The 17,364-nt window shown below is 46.3% G+C and overlaps 1 protein-coding gene across 1 annotated transcript in view; it reads right to left on the reverse strand.

Moving 5' to 3' along the window:
- CRACR2B (calcium release activated channel regulator 2B) overlaps nt 1-13,535 on the reverse strand; it is a 26,978-nt gene extending 13,443 nt beyond the window's left edge. The window contains exons 1-9 of the mRNA XM_009639661.1: nt 13,287-13,535; nt 11,616-11,727; nt 8,671-8,842; nt 6,329-6,475; nt 5,939-6,029; nt 5,716-5,808; nt 2,296-2,483; nt 1,531-1,602; nt 1,049-1,103 (exon numbers count right to left, since the gene is read on the reverse strand). Of these exons, the coding sequence (XP_009637956.1) occupies nt 1,049-1,103; nt 1,531-1,602; nt 2,296-2,483; nt 5,716-5,808; nt 5,939-6,029; nt 6,329-6,475; nt 8,671-8,842; nt 11,616-11,727; nt 13,287-13,499 (1,143 nt within the window). The 5' untranslated portion in view covers nt 13,500-13,535. The remainder of the gene's footprint in view (nt 1-1,048; nt 1,104-1,530; nt 1,603-2,295; nt 2,484-5,715; nt 5,809-5,938; nt 6,030-6,328; nt 6,476-8,670; nt 8,843-11,615; nt 11,728-13,286) is intronic.
- Between the last annotated feature and the right edge of the window lie 3,829 nt (nt 13,536-17,364).

Genomic DNA, 17,364 nt, shown 5'->3' on the forward strand with positions numbered 1-17,364 from the left:
GGGGGGAGAATTTCCTTCAGGTTTCAGAAACACACACACAAAAGCACATGCACACACACCTCACCTCGATCCAGAACAGTTACATAAGTTATTTTACTCAGCTGCTGCTCCACTTGGAGAACTCCAGTGTCTCCCCCAGCAGGGCATCTCATCCCTTACCTGGGCACGATCCTTGTGTTTCCTTCCACATTCCCTTACACACCAGCCAGAAAGTCTCTCGCAGCCTACCACTGCCTGTCCTCACTGCAAGACAGCTACTTCCAGATCTTCAAGAGGGGCATGGTGGCAGAGCAGGCACCCTGACACATGGTGGCAGGGATGGGTCCAAGAAGAGCACAGAGCAGCCTTGCCAGTGACATTTGGGAACACAAAGACTTTTTCATGAAAAATTAATAAGAATTAAAAATGGATCACATATTTGTACTTATCTTGGAGACTGGGAAAGGCCAGAGATGGAGTTGACTGTTCCAGATGTCAGAGGTCCCCTGCTTTCTCCTAGCCCTATGACACAAGGCTCACTGCTGCACCTCCACCCCAGCAGTTCACAGGAATGGGGAGCTGCCCCAGATGAACATCTGAAAACATCTGCTACAAACTCAAGGGGTCAGAGAAACTCCAAAATGCTCCCATACCCCCTCCACCCTAAGTCAGCCAGCAGCACATATGGGAATCCATCTTCTTCTCACCACCCAGCTCCAGGGAGGCATCCAGCTTCACTCCCCTCCTTGCATGTGCCCAGTGCCTGTCACAATGCACAGACCCCACATGTGCAGCAGACAGCACCCACTGCAGCCCTGCACGGGGCTTCAGGACAGTCACAAGCTAACGCGCCTTGGGTTAAACCCGGGCCGTTGGCAACAGCAGCCAGCAGAGCTCATCTCTAGCACGGGCAGAGAGGTGCCGTGAAGTCTGTATTAAGCACCACACCAGGCCTCGTGAGCTCAGGTCATTGTCCCCCGTGGAAGTGACAGGCCCCTGAGCGGTGACAGCAGCAGCAGCAGATGAAAGGAGGGTGGTTGGGAATTAGGATTTTCTTTCTTAGACTAACCAGCTTCTTGGCTTCAAAAGCATCTCGCTCATCTCGAAGTTTCTTGTTCATCTCTCTGCTCCAAAGGAAGACACAGGAGACACACAATGAAGCACTCATAAAAAATGGAGTAAAGACCAATATTTGAAAGCTAGGACAGAAAGGGAGCTTGAGACACAGATAAAGATGTTATATACTGCCAGACATGTTGGGATTTCCATGTATCCCAGCTCAAGTAATGGGCTCCACATGGTCCCCTTAGCCAGCAGGAAAGACTAAATTCCTCCAGTGGAGGGATTACTTGGTGAAATAACACAGCCTGTACTCTGCCAGAGATGGCCAGATGATCGCACAACTCTGTCTGGACCTGGAAAACCAAGCAATGTCTGAGCACTGCCTGAATATACTCCCATAGCTTTCTGTGGGAGAAACGAGCAGAGTGCTGAAACCCCAGCCCCTGATGTGCACAAGAGCTCAGCATCTCTCCCCAGCCCTGTTCTTACCTGAGGAGCTCCAGCTGCCGAAGGAGGCTTTGTTTCTCTTTCTGCATATTCTTGGAGACTCTAAACACATCCCTGTGTGAAGGGGATTTTAAAAGAGGAAATAAGTTAATGGGAGAGGAAATACAAAGATACCTTTCTCAGGGACACTCATGGTATTCTCAGAGATAAGGGCCTGCCCTATGCTAGGAGGATTCAGAGGAAGCAGCACTGCCACGGGAGCTGGGATGGCTGGGTTGTATCCCAGCTCTCCCACACCCCTCCACCGTGAGGGCAGGCAACCCGTTTTCTCCTTTCACACTCCAGTTTCCTCAGCTGCTAGAGATGGGAATGATGCTCACTGCCATCTGGATCTGAAACACCTCAATGTTTCAGCTAAGTATTATTAGATTAAGCCCAGAAACAGGAACACAAGTGATTAGAAGAGGATCTGTAGGAACTTTATATAGAGGCGATGGTGAAGTGGAATATACATGGAGAAGAAGCCTCCTTCAGGCTGAGGAACATCTCTGTTTTTTACAGTGCTTTTATAGCCAAATATCAATGACCATATTCCTTTCCCACTAAAGGCAGGCAAGAGGTAGCAGTATCACTCCCTGTTTAGGCCCACAAGACCACTGGGTTGTTACTTTTCCTCAAGAAGGGACAGGCAATCCTCTGATGAGACCAAGGCTTCTAATCAGAAATCCTTATTCTTTAACTACTTGCCCACCCTTTCGCCTCTGCCTGGGTCCCTGCCCTGACATCCCCTTCCCTGCCCATTCCCACCTGTCCTTCTGCTCTTGCTCAAGCTGGGCCTCTTTCTGGAGTTTCTGTAATTGTCCCTTCACTGCTTCCAGCTCCCATTTGCTTTTCTCCAGCTCTTCCAGCAGGTTTTCATTCAGGTGCCGGAGCCTTTCGTTCTGCACACGGGTCTGCAGCTTCTCTGAGTTCAGAGACTGTAGCTGATGTTCCAGCTGCAATGGGAGAGGAGGAGGAGGGGTTAAAAACAGAGACGAAGGTTTTTGTGCTACAATCATGCCTGTAAAAACAGACTGAAAAAGCAGATGTAAACAAATGAGGAGGAAGGGAGGTAAACACAGCTTAGGTCTACAGGACCACCAGTGGCATCGAGAAGGTGAGTTGGAAGCAATTCTTTCTCATCATGCCAACACTGGGGAGCAAGCAATGCAATTAGTCAGGCACAGCAGAGGAAGTGCTTCAGGCAGCACAAGGAGCTTATTGCTATCAGGCATTGTAGAAATCAGAGCGCAAATGAGGGTCAAAGGAGAACTGGAAAAATTTGGGTGGAAGCAGGGGTGTGTCTGTCGGGACTTATTAAGCACTGTCGTTGAAACGCATCCTCTAGTTTGGGTCTTCCTGAGCCCATGGCAGCTGAAAGGGAGATATACTGAGGTGACAGGGGTATCTCATACTACACCTAGAAAGTCAAGTGATTGAGTGGCCTTTGCTACTGTTGGGGACAGGACCTCAGGCTAGAGATGTTGTTTAAATGCCACTGGGGTACAGTTGCACTCCAGACAGCACAAGACCCCAGCACAACTAACAAGCCTGATTTGGAAAGTTTTTGAACTTTCTGCTGTCATGTACTCAACCAGTGATGTGATTCCTCATAAGTGGCTGATGTAGTCCAGGAAAGAGTCAAAGGCAGAAGCAGCAGTCAAACCTGCCCGTCTCAGATGACAAGGAGGGCACCTCGAGTAGGATCATGACAGTCCAGTATCTAGCCAGCCATACCAGCTAAGCAGGGCCCTCTGCTGGAACGGGTGCTACACAGGAATTGTGGTGACCATCTGAGAACTTACAGCCCAAAACCAAAATGATACAATCCATGCTTGCAACCAGAGGGGAGCACCAGGAACCAGTTCTGACCAGCATAGTAGGTGGCAGAGTCAGCCTCCACAGGGTTCAAGGCTAGGTGGTTGTGTTAGAGACAGCAGCACAAGCAGAATACAGGGCAGGAGATCACATTTCCTAAAAATTCCCGAAAGTTTTGGGCACAGAGCCCTTTACATACCACATGTGACAATTTCTTGCAAAAGTTTTGAGCACAGAGCCAAGGTTAGCCCTTTACATACCACATGTGACAATTTCTTGCCACACAGACAGGAAGTTAGGAAAGGACATGGAGAGATGTGATCTCACCGCAGAGCAGGGACCCTTGTGGAAACCCATTTATACCTTCAGCCTGCCTTTTCTGCACCTTCATATAGACTCTCAAAGGGAAAGTAAAGCAGCACATCGTGGCACAAGATAAAGTGCTTTTTTTCTTGCTACCCTGCTCTCTGCCAGCATGTGTGTAAAACTGTCACGAGCAGGAGTGAACAGAGCTGACCTTTCTTAGGTTCCTTGAAACACCAGCCCCACATCTCTTGCTGCTGAGGCTACCATGCACAAGTCACACCCACCGTTGCCTGGAGTCTTCCAGTCCTTTGGGCATCAGGGAAAAATTGAGGATAATCACATATGCTGGAGTGGAATTGAGGCTAAGAAACAGCAACCACTGCCCACAGCCTTTGGATCTTTCAGTAAGCCAGGGGACAGGCTTCAAGTAAAGCACCTGCCCCTTCCTAAGAAATCTCTATCACACAGAACTCTCCCACTTATGTTGCCTGTACTTAGAAGCAATACCGTAGAATAGCACAATCACAGTACCAGTCTTATGCCACAAGAGGGACCTGATTATCCACATAGCTTAGTACATGCCGCAGAGTTAAGAGCATCAGAAATGACCATTTGAGTAAGAATAAGTGTCCATGCAGCCCACTACTCTGCTTTGACCCATAGCAAGAGGAGATGCTACCTAGGAAGAGCATGCCTGGACACCTAAATATCGTCCATTCCCCTCATACACCCCCAGCATCTATGGTCCCTGGACTAGGGATGATAGAGGCCACATCCCTGACTATTCCTCTTTTTAATAAACATTTATGAACCTGTTGTTCATTTGTTTGTCCAATCTGATTTTGAACTGCTGATACTGCCTGCCTCCTGTGGCAAAAAAATCCAGGACTAATATCCAAGTAGAGAGGAATATTCTTCTAAATCTAATTCATACTGATCTCACTAAGTGTCCCTTACCTCTGCTGTTGAAGGATTTAGGGAGTAACAGTTCTATGTGGACCTTATCCACCACCTTCCTGAGCCCATAAAGCTCACTTATATCTTACCTCAGTCTCCTCCTCCCCAAAGCCCAGTCTAAGCTTTCCTAGTTTCTCTTCCTAAGGCAGATGCTCCATTTCCTTAACCATGTTAGTTCTCTGTACCTTATTACTCAGGAAGGACACAGGGGAGTTAGAGGAGACTAGAACCGTACACACCAACTGAGGCACATCAAGGGTGTGGGCAGCAGGAAAATTTACATCCTCTATCTTAATCTCAGTATCCTTCCTGATAGCACCTAAGTTTTGCTGGCTTTTCCAGCTGCTGCACAATGAGCTGATGATTTCAGAGAAGTGCTATTTCATCCACATCACAGCTAGGGATCCAGTTTGGATACCCCCAGTCACCAGCATCTTAAAGGTACCTCCCATGACTTGTTTCTGTGGGGGTCATGTCTCAGTTCTTCAGACTAGAAGGAAAAAGACATCCAGAATGGACCATCCCATACAAATACCCACGCCATGCCATACAAATATCCATGACGGCAGGCTAAAAGAAAGTTTCTGCTTTGATCTTTTCTGAGAGTGATTAATCAGCATGTCATTAGGTGCTGAAATGCAAATATGCAGTACGTACAGCTCTAAGCAGCACAGAACTGTTCACTCTGGGTTATTTTGGAGCAGCCAGAAAATACAAACTAGAGAAATTTGGCTCTTGTATGTCCTAACACATCTTTCTTACACACTACAAAAGGCTCCAAAGTCACAAGTTCTAAATTTTTACCCTGTCTTCCTTGCCAAATAGTTATTGTACAACTGATAGGAGGATTGTGCCAAGAGAGAACAAAGCAGATAAGAAAATGCATGGCCAAAACATTCACTGGAAGACATTACAGTTGAAGACAAACCAATTACTTGACAAACCACTCCAGCACCTTCAGAGACAGGAGAGAACTAGACTTGCTGCTACCAGATTAACTAGTACCAAGCCTCAGCAGATGAAAAACCATTCTCAGTCAGAAAAGGCCTCAGCAGAAAGACAGTAGAAGGGGACATGCTTCTTCAGTAAGGATTTTGGTCCTGTTACCTTCTTCTGGCGGTAGAGGATTTTCTCCAGCTCCTGCTCTTTGCTGCGCAGTTCCTTCTGGAGCAGGTTACTCCTGTCATGTCTCAGTGCTTCCTGCAGAGGTAAAGATACACAGCTGTGCATACAACACCCAGCACGGTAAGAGCTGTTCCTTGGCCAGATGAGCCACCACTTCTGCTTCTGACCAGAGAAAGTTTGACTTCAGCCAAGAGAGATGAGGTACCTGGCAGATCAACCTCTCCCTTTCTGCTTTGATCTGTTGCTCCATTTCTTCATAAAGGCACCTGACTTCTCGGTCATGGTCTGTCTCCTTCCTACAAAAGGCAGGGTGCACACAGGTCAGGGGAGAGAAAGATAACACAGAAAGAAAACAGGAGAGGAGGGTGGAAACAGATTCCCACTAACAGCTGTGCGGCATTTAGTGGGATTTTAACCAGACCAAATGTTATGGGTTGGGTAGGTACTGATGCAAAACAAACCCACGGGGATCAAGATAAAGAGTAAGTCTATTACAGCAAAAAAAATCTCTGCACCCTGTGCTCTCCTTGCATTTGAGGCTGCATGCAAGCATCATCTGGTTCCTGACAGCAAACGGCTGTGATGGTCTCCTTACCGCTTCAATGCCTGTTCCATAGACTCCTTCTCATGATTCACCTCCCTTATGTATGATGAAACACGCAACAGAAACTCTTCAAAATTGGATAAGAGCTCCGGACGCTCCTTTCGTAGCCGAGCCCAGAGCTCCCGAATCTCACGTGGACTGGAGCAAGCATACAAGAGAGAAGAAAAGCAAATGAGTTTGTGTCATCTTATGGACTGTTATTCCAACTCCAGCATGCACTTGGGACAGACAAACCGCCCTTCTCCTGTGATGCCCTCCATTATACCATCATAGCAAAGAAGGAAGTTGGACAGTGATAGAGCATGTGTGTGGAGTGAGATTAGGTTAAAATAAAGGAAGTCATCTGAAAGAGGAAAAGAAAAGTAATCTAGGAAGCAAACCTGGAATGATTATTTTTCAATTATTCAGCAATAACACATTTGCTGTTTAAACCAAGACTCAAATAGGTGAACATTCAGCAAATTTGCTGTGAGCTATGGTCAAGCAGCAAACTGTTATAGCCCAGGGATTTTAGCACACATCACATAGGTGGTGTTCTCACACCAGGACTGTACTGGTGGATGCTACTGCCCTTGTTATTTATTACGTTTGATAAAATATTACAGGTTTGGAAACTGAGGCACAAACAAAAGAAGCAAATTTGCCCAGTGTCACATCAGGATAATAATGGAGGAAGCCCTGGAAACTCAAAGTCTTCTTTTTCTGAACCTGCAATAATGGTTACACTGTTTTGGCATTTAATTCCTTGCAACTTGAACACAGCAATTATAAACTCACTCAAAAACCAAAGAGTCTTATAAGCCTGCAGACATCACTTCATGCTTCTTTTTGGAGGAGAGCTTTTTATTTTATTTTTTTTAATCCATTAAGTACTTTGGAGGAACTGCCTTGAAATATACAGAATAATTATACATATAGACACTATCCAAACAGGTGTTTTTCTTTGTCTACATATTTGTCTCCCTTAATATTCTTTGTGAAAAAAACAAACAAAAAACCAACCAAAAAGCTCTCAATTCCCCCGCCACCACTGTATGATAGCTTCCTTTTTCTGTCCCAAGTTGAGAAAGTTACTAGCACTTCATCAAAACTTTGTGTTTTAGATAACAGAGCACATTGAGTCCCGTTAACAAACAAAGCCATTTATTTCTAGCCAAAAACAGTGAAGACAGTTCAGATTCCTTCTCCGACCCCAATTAGCTTCTGTTTTATATTACTTCTTTACAACAGCTGGCTTGGCACAAAGGCATGACATGACTGAACTCATTGCATAAAACTGCAAGTAAGTGGTCAAAATAAACCACAGGATAATTCCACTTTACTACTTGACGCTTCTCTGTAAACAGCGGAGGCTATTTTTCCAGAACAGTAATATGGCCTTTCACAGTGTCATTCCATTGAGGCATAACAGCCTTCCAGAATTTTTCGGGACAGGAGAAGCTGTTTAGCATTAAAGGAAACATACAGGTGCTTCACATCACAATGTGGATGAGACAAAAAAAAAAAAAAAATCTGTTTCATGACAGACACAGCTCTGAAAGCAGCAAACTTCTTCACTCTTGGCTTCCGTCTCCAACCCTGTTTGTCTCCTGCCCCTGCCTGGGCTGCTCGCTGCAAATTGGCAACGCTGTTGGACTATGATACCTGGAAAAAAAGGGCTGCCACAGATGCTGTTGGGCACCCCAGCAGATGTGCCTCAGTAAGCACCAGTTATGCATAATGCTTCACTTGGGAAGGCCCTAAAAAAAGGCTGGATGACACCAGGGTCAGCGGACTCTACTGGAGCCACATGCAAAGGCACTGATATTCAAGATATTTCAAGGCTCAGGTGAGCAGCCCTTGCCCAGTTTAGCCTTTCAGACTCTTCAAGATCAGCCCCCTCCCAAACAGCCCCTTGAGCACAGACCTTTCGCAGACACTCCAAGGACAACAATTGTCTGAACATATGTGAACAGTCACCCACCATTTTGGAACAGACAGCACACTCATCCTCTTACCTTGTCTAACCCTCACACGCTTCTTTTCATTTGCTGTGTGCAAATTGGCTTCCACACCACCAACTGCTACATTTTACAGCTGGGGTATGAACTCTAGTTTGGGAAACTCTTTGCAAAAAGTACTGCACTGAAAGTAACTGTAAACTGGTGAGAAAACCCAGACTTCACTGCATTTGTTACCAAGCATATGAAAACGCAAGACACAAGTACAGAAAGCCCAAGCAGAGCTTCAGAGAGCAAGCAGCTCCATTCACCTCTTTGGTCTTTGCTGGTACTTTCAAGTTTCGGTATTGCAAGATCAAAACAGGGTAGAAGTAATGCCATGCTCCTACTTACTCTTCAAACACGTGGGCTGCTCCGAGCTGCTCCATCATGGAACAAAATCGCTTCTCTTCATCATCATCTGCTGGGCCCAAGTCATCTGACCAGCCTGACTCAAAGGTCTCCTCGTGTCTGGAGTGATCCATTCTCCCAGCCCCTTGCCACAATTCAATCCCTATTAACTTTCCTGGTGGAAAGAGAAGGGAAGAAGGAGAATAAAGAAAGTAAAATTGGATGTCATTTAATAAGCTGCTATTTAAATGGCAGCCCGATAGAGCTCCATGAGAAGCTGCCTGCACGCTGCTGGTGTAGAATACAGCTCCTGGTCAGTAAAGATTCTCCGTTCTGACATCCTGAGTGATGTCAGCATCCAGTCTGCAACGCTGGGACTGAAACTGGCTCTCAGCCCAACAGCAGGCTGTTAGGGCTCTGCTTATATCTTCATGAAGATGATCTACCACCCACGGCCTTGGATTCTCAGCATGTGAAGCATGCGGCATCAGGTCACTTCACTCCCATGGAGCGGCGCTGTGGGTTCACTTGCTAACAATCCCACAAGCTCCCTCTGGGATTGCAAGCCCTGCACTGAATAGCACCATGCCTCGGTTTCCCAGTTTAAAAACAAGTGAGGAGGAAATTATTACCCTTCCCTTCTCATGTGCTACATCTGTTCTGATTCAAGTACTATGGGACAAAGACCACCCCTTGCTAGGATTGTGTACAGTGTCTGAATAAAATGAACTTACCCTATGAGCACCCCCTCCTGCCCCATCCCACATACGGATGGCTTCCAGCTATCTGGATCCTGTTTCATGCTGAGACACTAATGCCATGAGAACTTCATGCTATGCAAGGCATGCGACAAATACCGATGCTGGGAACAAAGTCTTCTCAAAGAAACAAGTCAAGCAATATCCAAAACTCAGGCCCTCATCCTGTATACAGAGGTCAGACCTGCACTAGCAGCTACTCTTCCTTTCCAAAACATATCTGGTTCAAAAGGCAGAAATGACATCCCAGCTACAGGGCTAGGAGCCAAGGATACTCAGAGCATGGATGAGAACACAAAGCTGCTCTAAGGGGAAAAATATCCACTATTTATGTACCTCAAGTCACTTAACCACTTCTTAGCTCTGTATGTCCAGAATCTAGCTGCTTCTCTCCCACTCTTAAAATATGCTGTAAAAAAACTTGCAGTGTGGAGATATAGGCCTTATTCAGCTTAAAACCTGAGGCTTGGCCAGTTAATTAAGGAGATGGGCTTAGATTAGGCACTTTGGAAGTCTGCTTTAAAGAAAGAGTCATTATCTCTTTTTTACAGCTGGGAAAATTGAGGTGGAGAATGACCTGAAGGTTGTTTTGACATCCTAGAATGATCTCAGATTGTTTTAAATTGAACATTTAAAATGTAATCTCTTTTGTCAGTTGTGCAGATGCACCCTGTAACCTCCCAGAGGCCTCGCAAGGAGCCCTCTCAAGAAGCAGAGTTGGTTGCAGCTTGAACTGCTTCCCTTGATTTCCCCCCTGCACACTCCCGAAGGAAGACAGCAACATGCCAGGCCAAACCCTAGAGTTAGGGGCAAAGTCTGGAAAGGATTTCAATTAAGTCAGACACAAAGAACAACTGTAAAGAAAAGAAATGCAGAAATGAAGTGTTTTGGCTAGACTTGAGCAAGCCCCATGAAGCCAGGCCACCAACACAGGGTGGTATGTGGCAACTGGTGGCTGACACAAAGAGAAATCTTGCCTAACTCTGCCAGTAATGGCACTGAGGCAGGTACCCTCATGATGTCCATCTATGGCTATGGCTGGGACAAATGCCTCAAACAACGATATTTGGGAATAACCAAGTCATAACTCAGGGGATGCTGTGGATGCCAACACACCCAAGTGGCAACTGTTCACCTTCTACACAGCACTGGGCAGGAAAGCCCATGCTCCCAAGATGACACTTGTTTCTGGCAAAGGCAGCAGAACCCACCAACAAGGCTTCACCCCCTGCAGGCAGGGACATGAGGCAGAAACAAGCAGAGTCAGCAGGCACTCAATGGGTTAACACATTGCCAGAACAGGCTGGCCCAAGACACAGCTTTCCATGTTTATTCTGAGGAAATCTTTGCAGCTTCTCCTTTCAGGGCTGGCTGTTTCTGGCTATTCAAACTGAAGCATCAAAAAGATCCCCTTCTCTCCAAGTTGTGAGAAAGCCACTAGTATTATCTGAGCAATCAGGACACTGCAACTCAAGAGCTTCCTCAATCACCTCAGAAAACCCTAGACCAGCTGTGTTCATTTGCTTTGACCTGATCCCATTAACACATCTACATGTCCAAGGAAGGTGCTAACAGTGTGCAGATTTTCTGAAAGCTTGCAATCAGCTAAGGCAAGTAAGCACCCACAGCAAAGGTTATTACTGCTATGGTCCTTTCTCTTCCTTAACACCTCCTGCACCGTTTGTGCTGCTGAACGATGATCGGGTATAGGATTAGCATTCTCCTAGTGTTTGGAAAAGGCAACAGCAAGAGGAAAACAAAAGCTCATTTACTAGTGTGCTAGCCTACTAACAGGACTCCTACTAATATTCTTGAACAGCACTGCAATAAACTAGCTGGAGACAGTTACCAAGAGGCATGTTTCTGCCCCCTCATCCAATGAGGGTCCTTATCCAGGTGAACGACTGTGGATCACATGGCCAGATACAGGCTGGGGTATGTACCATCTCCAGTAGATGTTCAGAAGCTGGCTCTACCAGGTAGGCAGGTAACAGTTGTGGAAGAAGGCAACACAAAGCCTCAGGAAGGGGGACAGCAGTATTGCACACACACCTTCTCCAAAGATACTCACAAAAGCATGGGGCATTGCCCTCATAGCTGGTACAGCTTCATCAGAAGCACTGCAATTTCTTTCTTACCAACATAAAATATCATGTCACAGGTGGGCTTTTTCCTTCCTCTGCCTCTTACCTAGCCCCATGCTGAACTCCACAGGCGTCAAGTATCCATTATTGTTCTGTTCCAGGCTGTCAAAAACTGTCTCCAGCTGTTCAAGGGTTAGGGGGAGTTCACTCTGGAGCCGCTGCAGAGACAAAAGAATGAACAAAATTAAGACATGACGCAAGCCCTCCCTGTGACTAGCTCCTGTCCCTGCCATCCTCGGCTTTGACCTGTAGTGACGTGCCCTTTCAGCACTGCATCCTGGCCAGGACGTGACAGCCTGCCAGTACAGCTGAGTGATAACACAAATGCCTGTTTGGACCCACTGATATGGCAACGCTTTCCATTATGGGATGATTCAACCAGGACTGCAGAGAGGGAGCTTTGGGTTATTTTGTTTGGAGGGAGCTCAACCCTCTTCCTCTCCCACTTCAGAACTGCTGCCTCTAGTTCACTGCCTGCCTCCCTCCACCCCTGCCCAAGCCCTGCCCAAAGGTGGCTGACCCCCCAGGGCACTGCCAGCCTCCTGTCACCACTGCTGCTCTCACGAGAGCTCTCTATGGGCACATCAGGAACCAGCTCCATCTCTTTGGCCAGAGAGGGAGGACAGACTTGTGGGTGTCTGGAATGAGTTCCCAGCTCTTGCAGGAAATCCTGCAGATTGTAAACAAAATGTTCAGTCCGTAATGAAGAGTTAGCTTTCTTCTTCATCTTCTGCCTGTTGGGACCATGTCACTATTCCCACAACACAGACAAGAAGCAAAGAGATCTCCCTTCGTAATACACGTGTAGAGCACCGAATGTGAAGGGGCACCCAAAGAAAGTTCTAAATAGATGTAGACTAAAACCTCATTACTGTCCATTAAACATGCAGCTTTTATCTAAACAAATAGATGTAGACTAAAACCAAGTCCAATGTAGACTAAAACTTACTGTCCATTAAACATGCAGCTTTTATCTAAAGCTTAATAAATATTTATTAATGTAACTTTACAAAATTAGGCATCACACAAACCAAAGTGAATCAATAATTAAACCAGCATGGACCTGCCAAATGTTAATTATAGGTGGAGGGAGAGATGAGACAGAAGAAAAACAATCTGCATGTAACCTTCCCGATAAACCATTAAAACAAAACTCACAAAGAACTATAGAGATTCTCTTAACAAATACTGCTTTTAACAGAAAGCAGAAAACCACATTATTCTAGAGCAAAGTTATAGTTCAGGCCTAGAGCGAGTTTTTGAGATCAGGCTTTAGCTATGATTAACAAAAAAAGCTGTATTACTTTTTGTGTCAAGAGGTTGGTGGATTTTTTTCATTGTTGACTGTGTTGGGGGGGGTGGGGGGTGGTGTTTTTTTGTTTATTTAAATTAAGGCAAAGATTTTTTCCCCCCCAGATCTCCCATCCACTGCATGCCTAATGTTTGTAGGAGCTGTGGCATTTTTTTTATTTTATGCATTCCTTAAAAATTTGGAATTGTCCCACTTGTCCCAGGAATTCCCTGGAGGTCCAAGGCCCTCCTGGGATTTTTGGTTCCTAGCAGCTGGCAGTGGCTGAGTTTTGCTCTCAGAAATCTGAATGAAACAGAGTCCCCGTGCACACCCACATTTTGTAAAGACATGCCACATTCACCCCTCTTCTGCCACCCACGACTTCACAGCTCTTCCCAGGAAAGGGGAAGGATTTTTTTCCCTCACCTGCATGTCTACCTTGGTGATAAAACCCTTCTCGTCCTTGTCACACAGCTGGAAGAGCTCCCTCGCCTTTTCGAGCATCTCCACCTGCACATCTTCCAATTTGCTCATTTGGCTGGAAGGAGAAGCACCAGGAGCCACCTCATCCTCCTCATCCCCTTCCTCTTCTCCTTCCCAGTGGACGTGTCCCAAGAGTGCTCCCCTCTGGTTTGCCATCTTCTCAAAGTCTTTTCCCCCAGGGCAGAAGCAAACAGAAGAGCTGCAGGGCAGGAAACAGAAACCTCAGTCAAATGTGACCTTCTACTTCGACCCCACGCATCACCTAGTTATGTGCCTTGTTGGTTTGAAAGAATAATATTGAGCGTTCATTACTGGGTGGAGAGACAGTGCGTACCATATGTAGGTACACACTGTACACAACACGGGCATAACCAAGCCTACCACATGGCCATAACCCTCCACACTGTGATGGGCTCCAGACCCTGCACCAAACAACGACGCTCTTCTGCCATCTCTCCTCCTCTGTCTCAGACCTGCAGGGCAGCCTGGTAAAAGTTTGCTGGTGAAAGCCAGGTGCCAAGGGAGGTTTCAGCAAAGATAAGAGGATAGGGAGGGAATATTAAACCATGCAGGTAAAACCTGAGTGGGAGCAGAGTGATAGTCCCACAGTAGCTGAGACAGGGGGCTCAAACACCGCAAGCAAGGCCAGCTCCCAGCTCTCGCACAACTCCCTGGATGCCCTGACCAGGATGCTTCTCTCCGCTCTTGGCTCCTCTGGTCATAACGCGTGGTTTTCCTCCTCCTGTTGCTTTTCTGCACTGCCTTTGAACAGCAAACCTGCATCACAACTGCAAGAACCCAGAGCGGGACGAAGGCAGAAAGGAGGAAGACCTGTGCAAGTGACAGAGGAGAGAGAAGGAGGAATGTCTCTCCCAGCCCTCTGCCGCCCAGGTCCCTTGGCTGGCCTTCCACCTCTGACATTTTCTTGTTAACACTTCCCAAATAGTAACTCCATCTTCTTTCATGTTATTACAGCACAAAGAAAGGTCAGACAATTCCTACACTGCAAAAAACTTGCTAAGCTGGTCACTCCTTCCCTCTTTGCCTCTCAGCCTCTGTTTTGAGAGCTCATAAACTGCCAAACAGTATTTTAATCTGAAATGTTCACCTTTATAGGAAGGAAACCACGCAACCATAGAGACATTCCAGAGGCCAAAGAAAATAATTCCCATTACTTACGTACCTAAACCAAAAAGGCTTGAAATGAGAGCACCCCTTTAAGCACAGCACCGTGATTGTAAAGATGCGTGCAACACATCCCTACCCCAACTCACCTTCCAACTTACTGATGCCACGTAACACTCTCCAGCTTTTCTTCAGTGACACCACCACATTTTTTAAGCCTTGTTGCACTGATTGCTTTAGACTTCTGCAGATTTGCATTCTGCCTTGCAAGGCAGAAGTGAGCTGTGCAAGCAGGCTGAGAGCAGATTTATACAGTACTAGACAAAGAGGGCTTGAGGGTTGGTTGGGTTTTTTTTAATCTCCAAGAAATTAAAAGCCACATAGAGATGCCGTGATAACAAACAAGTTAATTCTGTTTGTACTCTTAGTACAATGGGAGGATAAAGAGCATGATGGCCAGGAAGAATGTCACATGTGAGAACTATATGAAGCTGACACAAAAGGAGAAGGCAATTATGCCCTGTGCTATTTGACTCCATTTATTACTGCTGGTTTGTGAGCCAGAGGGTGGTTCTGCTTCAGAGAACAAGCAGAACGCTTCACTCCCCCTATCAAATCAGTGTTTTTTCAGGGCACCTCTGTTTAGCGTCACTTGGGAAGATACTTGAAACTCTGTGGAAAACTACCTATAAATGGGTACTATTATATGTCAAGTAGACATCCCTGGCAAGCAACGGACACAGAGCTGGCCACAAGCTTTGGGGAATACTGCAGAGGAAAGGAGGGAAGAAAGCATGAACAGGAAGATGGCAGGGGGTGTCTTTCTCTCTCCCTCTTTTTCAAAAAAAAAACCCTTCCCACCAAGCTTTTTCTTGTGTTATGGAGGTAACACAGCAAAGTTTGGAAACTAAAGCTTGGGTCTATCAAGTAGCTGGATAGTCAGCTTGCTTCTAATGGCAAGTCCATATGCGTTAGTAGTAAAGAGGTTGGAAAGAACCCCAGCTTACTTTTCACATTCAAGAAAAAGTTGCAAAGCTGGCCTTAAAAGAAAAATTTAAAAAAAGGCCCCAAAATCTTATGCTGCATAGATTTTATGGGTGATTACAGTAAGGAATCACATAGCCACACTGATGAATGATAATTATTGGCTGCTACAGGCCACCTTGCTGAAGCTTTTTGCCAGACCCTTCCCTTCCACGAAGACACAGACTCAGCACAAGCAACACCCTGTACCAGATGGTGAGTGCAGGCGGCAGCAGGGTAGGAAACAAACTGGGAGTTCAAACCAAGAGTCATGACAGGATTGCAGAAAACAGCCAGAACAAGAAAAAGTGCAAATAAGAAATATGTTTTCTGAAACATTCCTCTAGCTGCCTAAGAGATGCTGAGGTCCTCAGAAGTAAAGAAGATCTTACTTTCTTGTTAGCAGCTTCATCGTTTCCATTTCAAAAGCCAGAGCAGCCCACGCAGATGATGTCTACCCAGCTCTCCTGCAGCAAGGAGGATATTCTGTTCTCTCCGAGATATATTTTGCAAGCTGAAATTGGACCCATTACATCACTACCTCTAGCATCTACTTATTTTATCAAATGCCCAGCCGTACTGTAGCTCCCAAACATTGGCTGAGTAAAAGCCTCTTAATTAGAAGAGCTGGGAGCCTGACATGGGCAAGAGTCTGAAAGGATTTCACTCACATGTAAAAGACCAAGACCATTAATTCAACGTTCAGAGTGCAGAGTCTCTTGCTCAAGCTGCTTCAAGTGGCTTCAAGTCAGATGTGGCTCTGTCAGTGGCGACAGAGCACTTGTAAAGGAACAAAGCAGCAAATAAGAGAAAGCCCCATTAAGCAAAACACACTGCAGCTCTGATGGACTTATCTCCCAGAGGCCTTTCACTGAGAGGCTGCTCTTCTCCATGGTACAAATGTGGCGGAGACACAAAGCAGATCTCAGTCTAACAAGTGCTACATTACCTTCCCCAGTTACAAGTCATCACTGGAAACTACTGGGGAAACAGCTTCATCAGCAAGATGTAGAACATCACTGAAGGACAACTTTGAAAGAGGCTGAGGTCACTACAGTACTAAAACTGGGGACTGGTACCCAAAAGTGAGGCCAGCAGAGGTGGCTTGGGTGCAGAAAGATCAGCTTGGGAAGAGCCATGCTTGCCTGACGCAAGTGGAGAAGAGAGAGAAAGATTGGTACGGGCATCTAATGCTTTTGGTCAGGCAAACCTGCCAGGCTCCCCCAGTGAGATGTAGCCATGCCACCTCTAGTGACAAAGTCAGGGGTTGTTACCAAAACTTCCTGGATTAATTTTTCCAGGTCTCTTCTGCCAGGACAAGGTAGTCATTGAGTCAGCACCAGTTAATAATTAATTTCCACACCTAGCATGGTGTCAGGACAATCTCTGTATCTTGGGCTGTTGATTTCCATCATAAGAACGTCCGCAAGGTGTCATGGCAGAGTTCATCTAGCCTGGCATCTAGCCCTCAGTGATGGCCATGAAGGCTGATGAGGGAAGAGTAACAGCAGGGCAAGCACAGAGAAGGCTTTGCTGAAGAGATCCATCAGCCTCTAGCCACTGTCAGCCTGGGGCAATTCCTGAGCTACATGGTTCCTCCCTCGTCTTCCAAGACACTTGTCCAGCCTTATTTTGAATTCACATGAAAACATTCACTGTTCACGTGAACATGCTGATCGGAACAGAGTGCCTGCTGCAATCAGTGGGTGCTGACAAAGCTTCATGGGACTGTTGCAGTTTTCTGGGTACACTGTTTGACCAGCACCCGCTCCACAAGCAATGGAGGCCCAGCTTCAGCTCAAACAAGTGCTTCCTGCCACCTTCACATCTGGCAACCGTGGCAGAGACCAAAAACTGGGCCTGGGAGATCTAC

The sequence above is a fragment of the Egretta garzetta genome, unplaced genomic scaffold, assembly GCF_000687185.1.
Source record: "Egretta garzetta isolate BGI_Z169 unplaced genomic scaffold, ASM68718v1 scaffold650, whole genome shotgun sequence".
Lineage (NCBI taxonomy): Eukaryota > Metazoa > Chordata > Aves > Pelecaniformes > Ardeidae > Egretta > Egretta garzetta.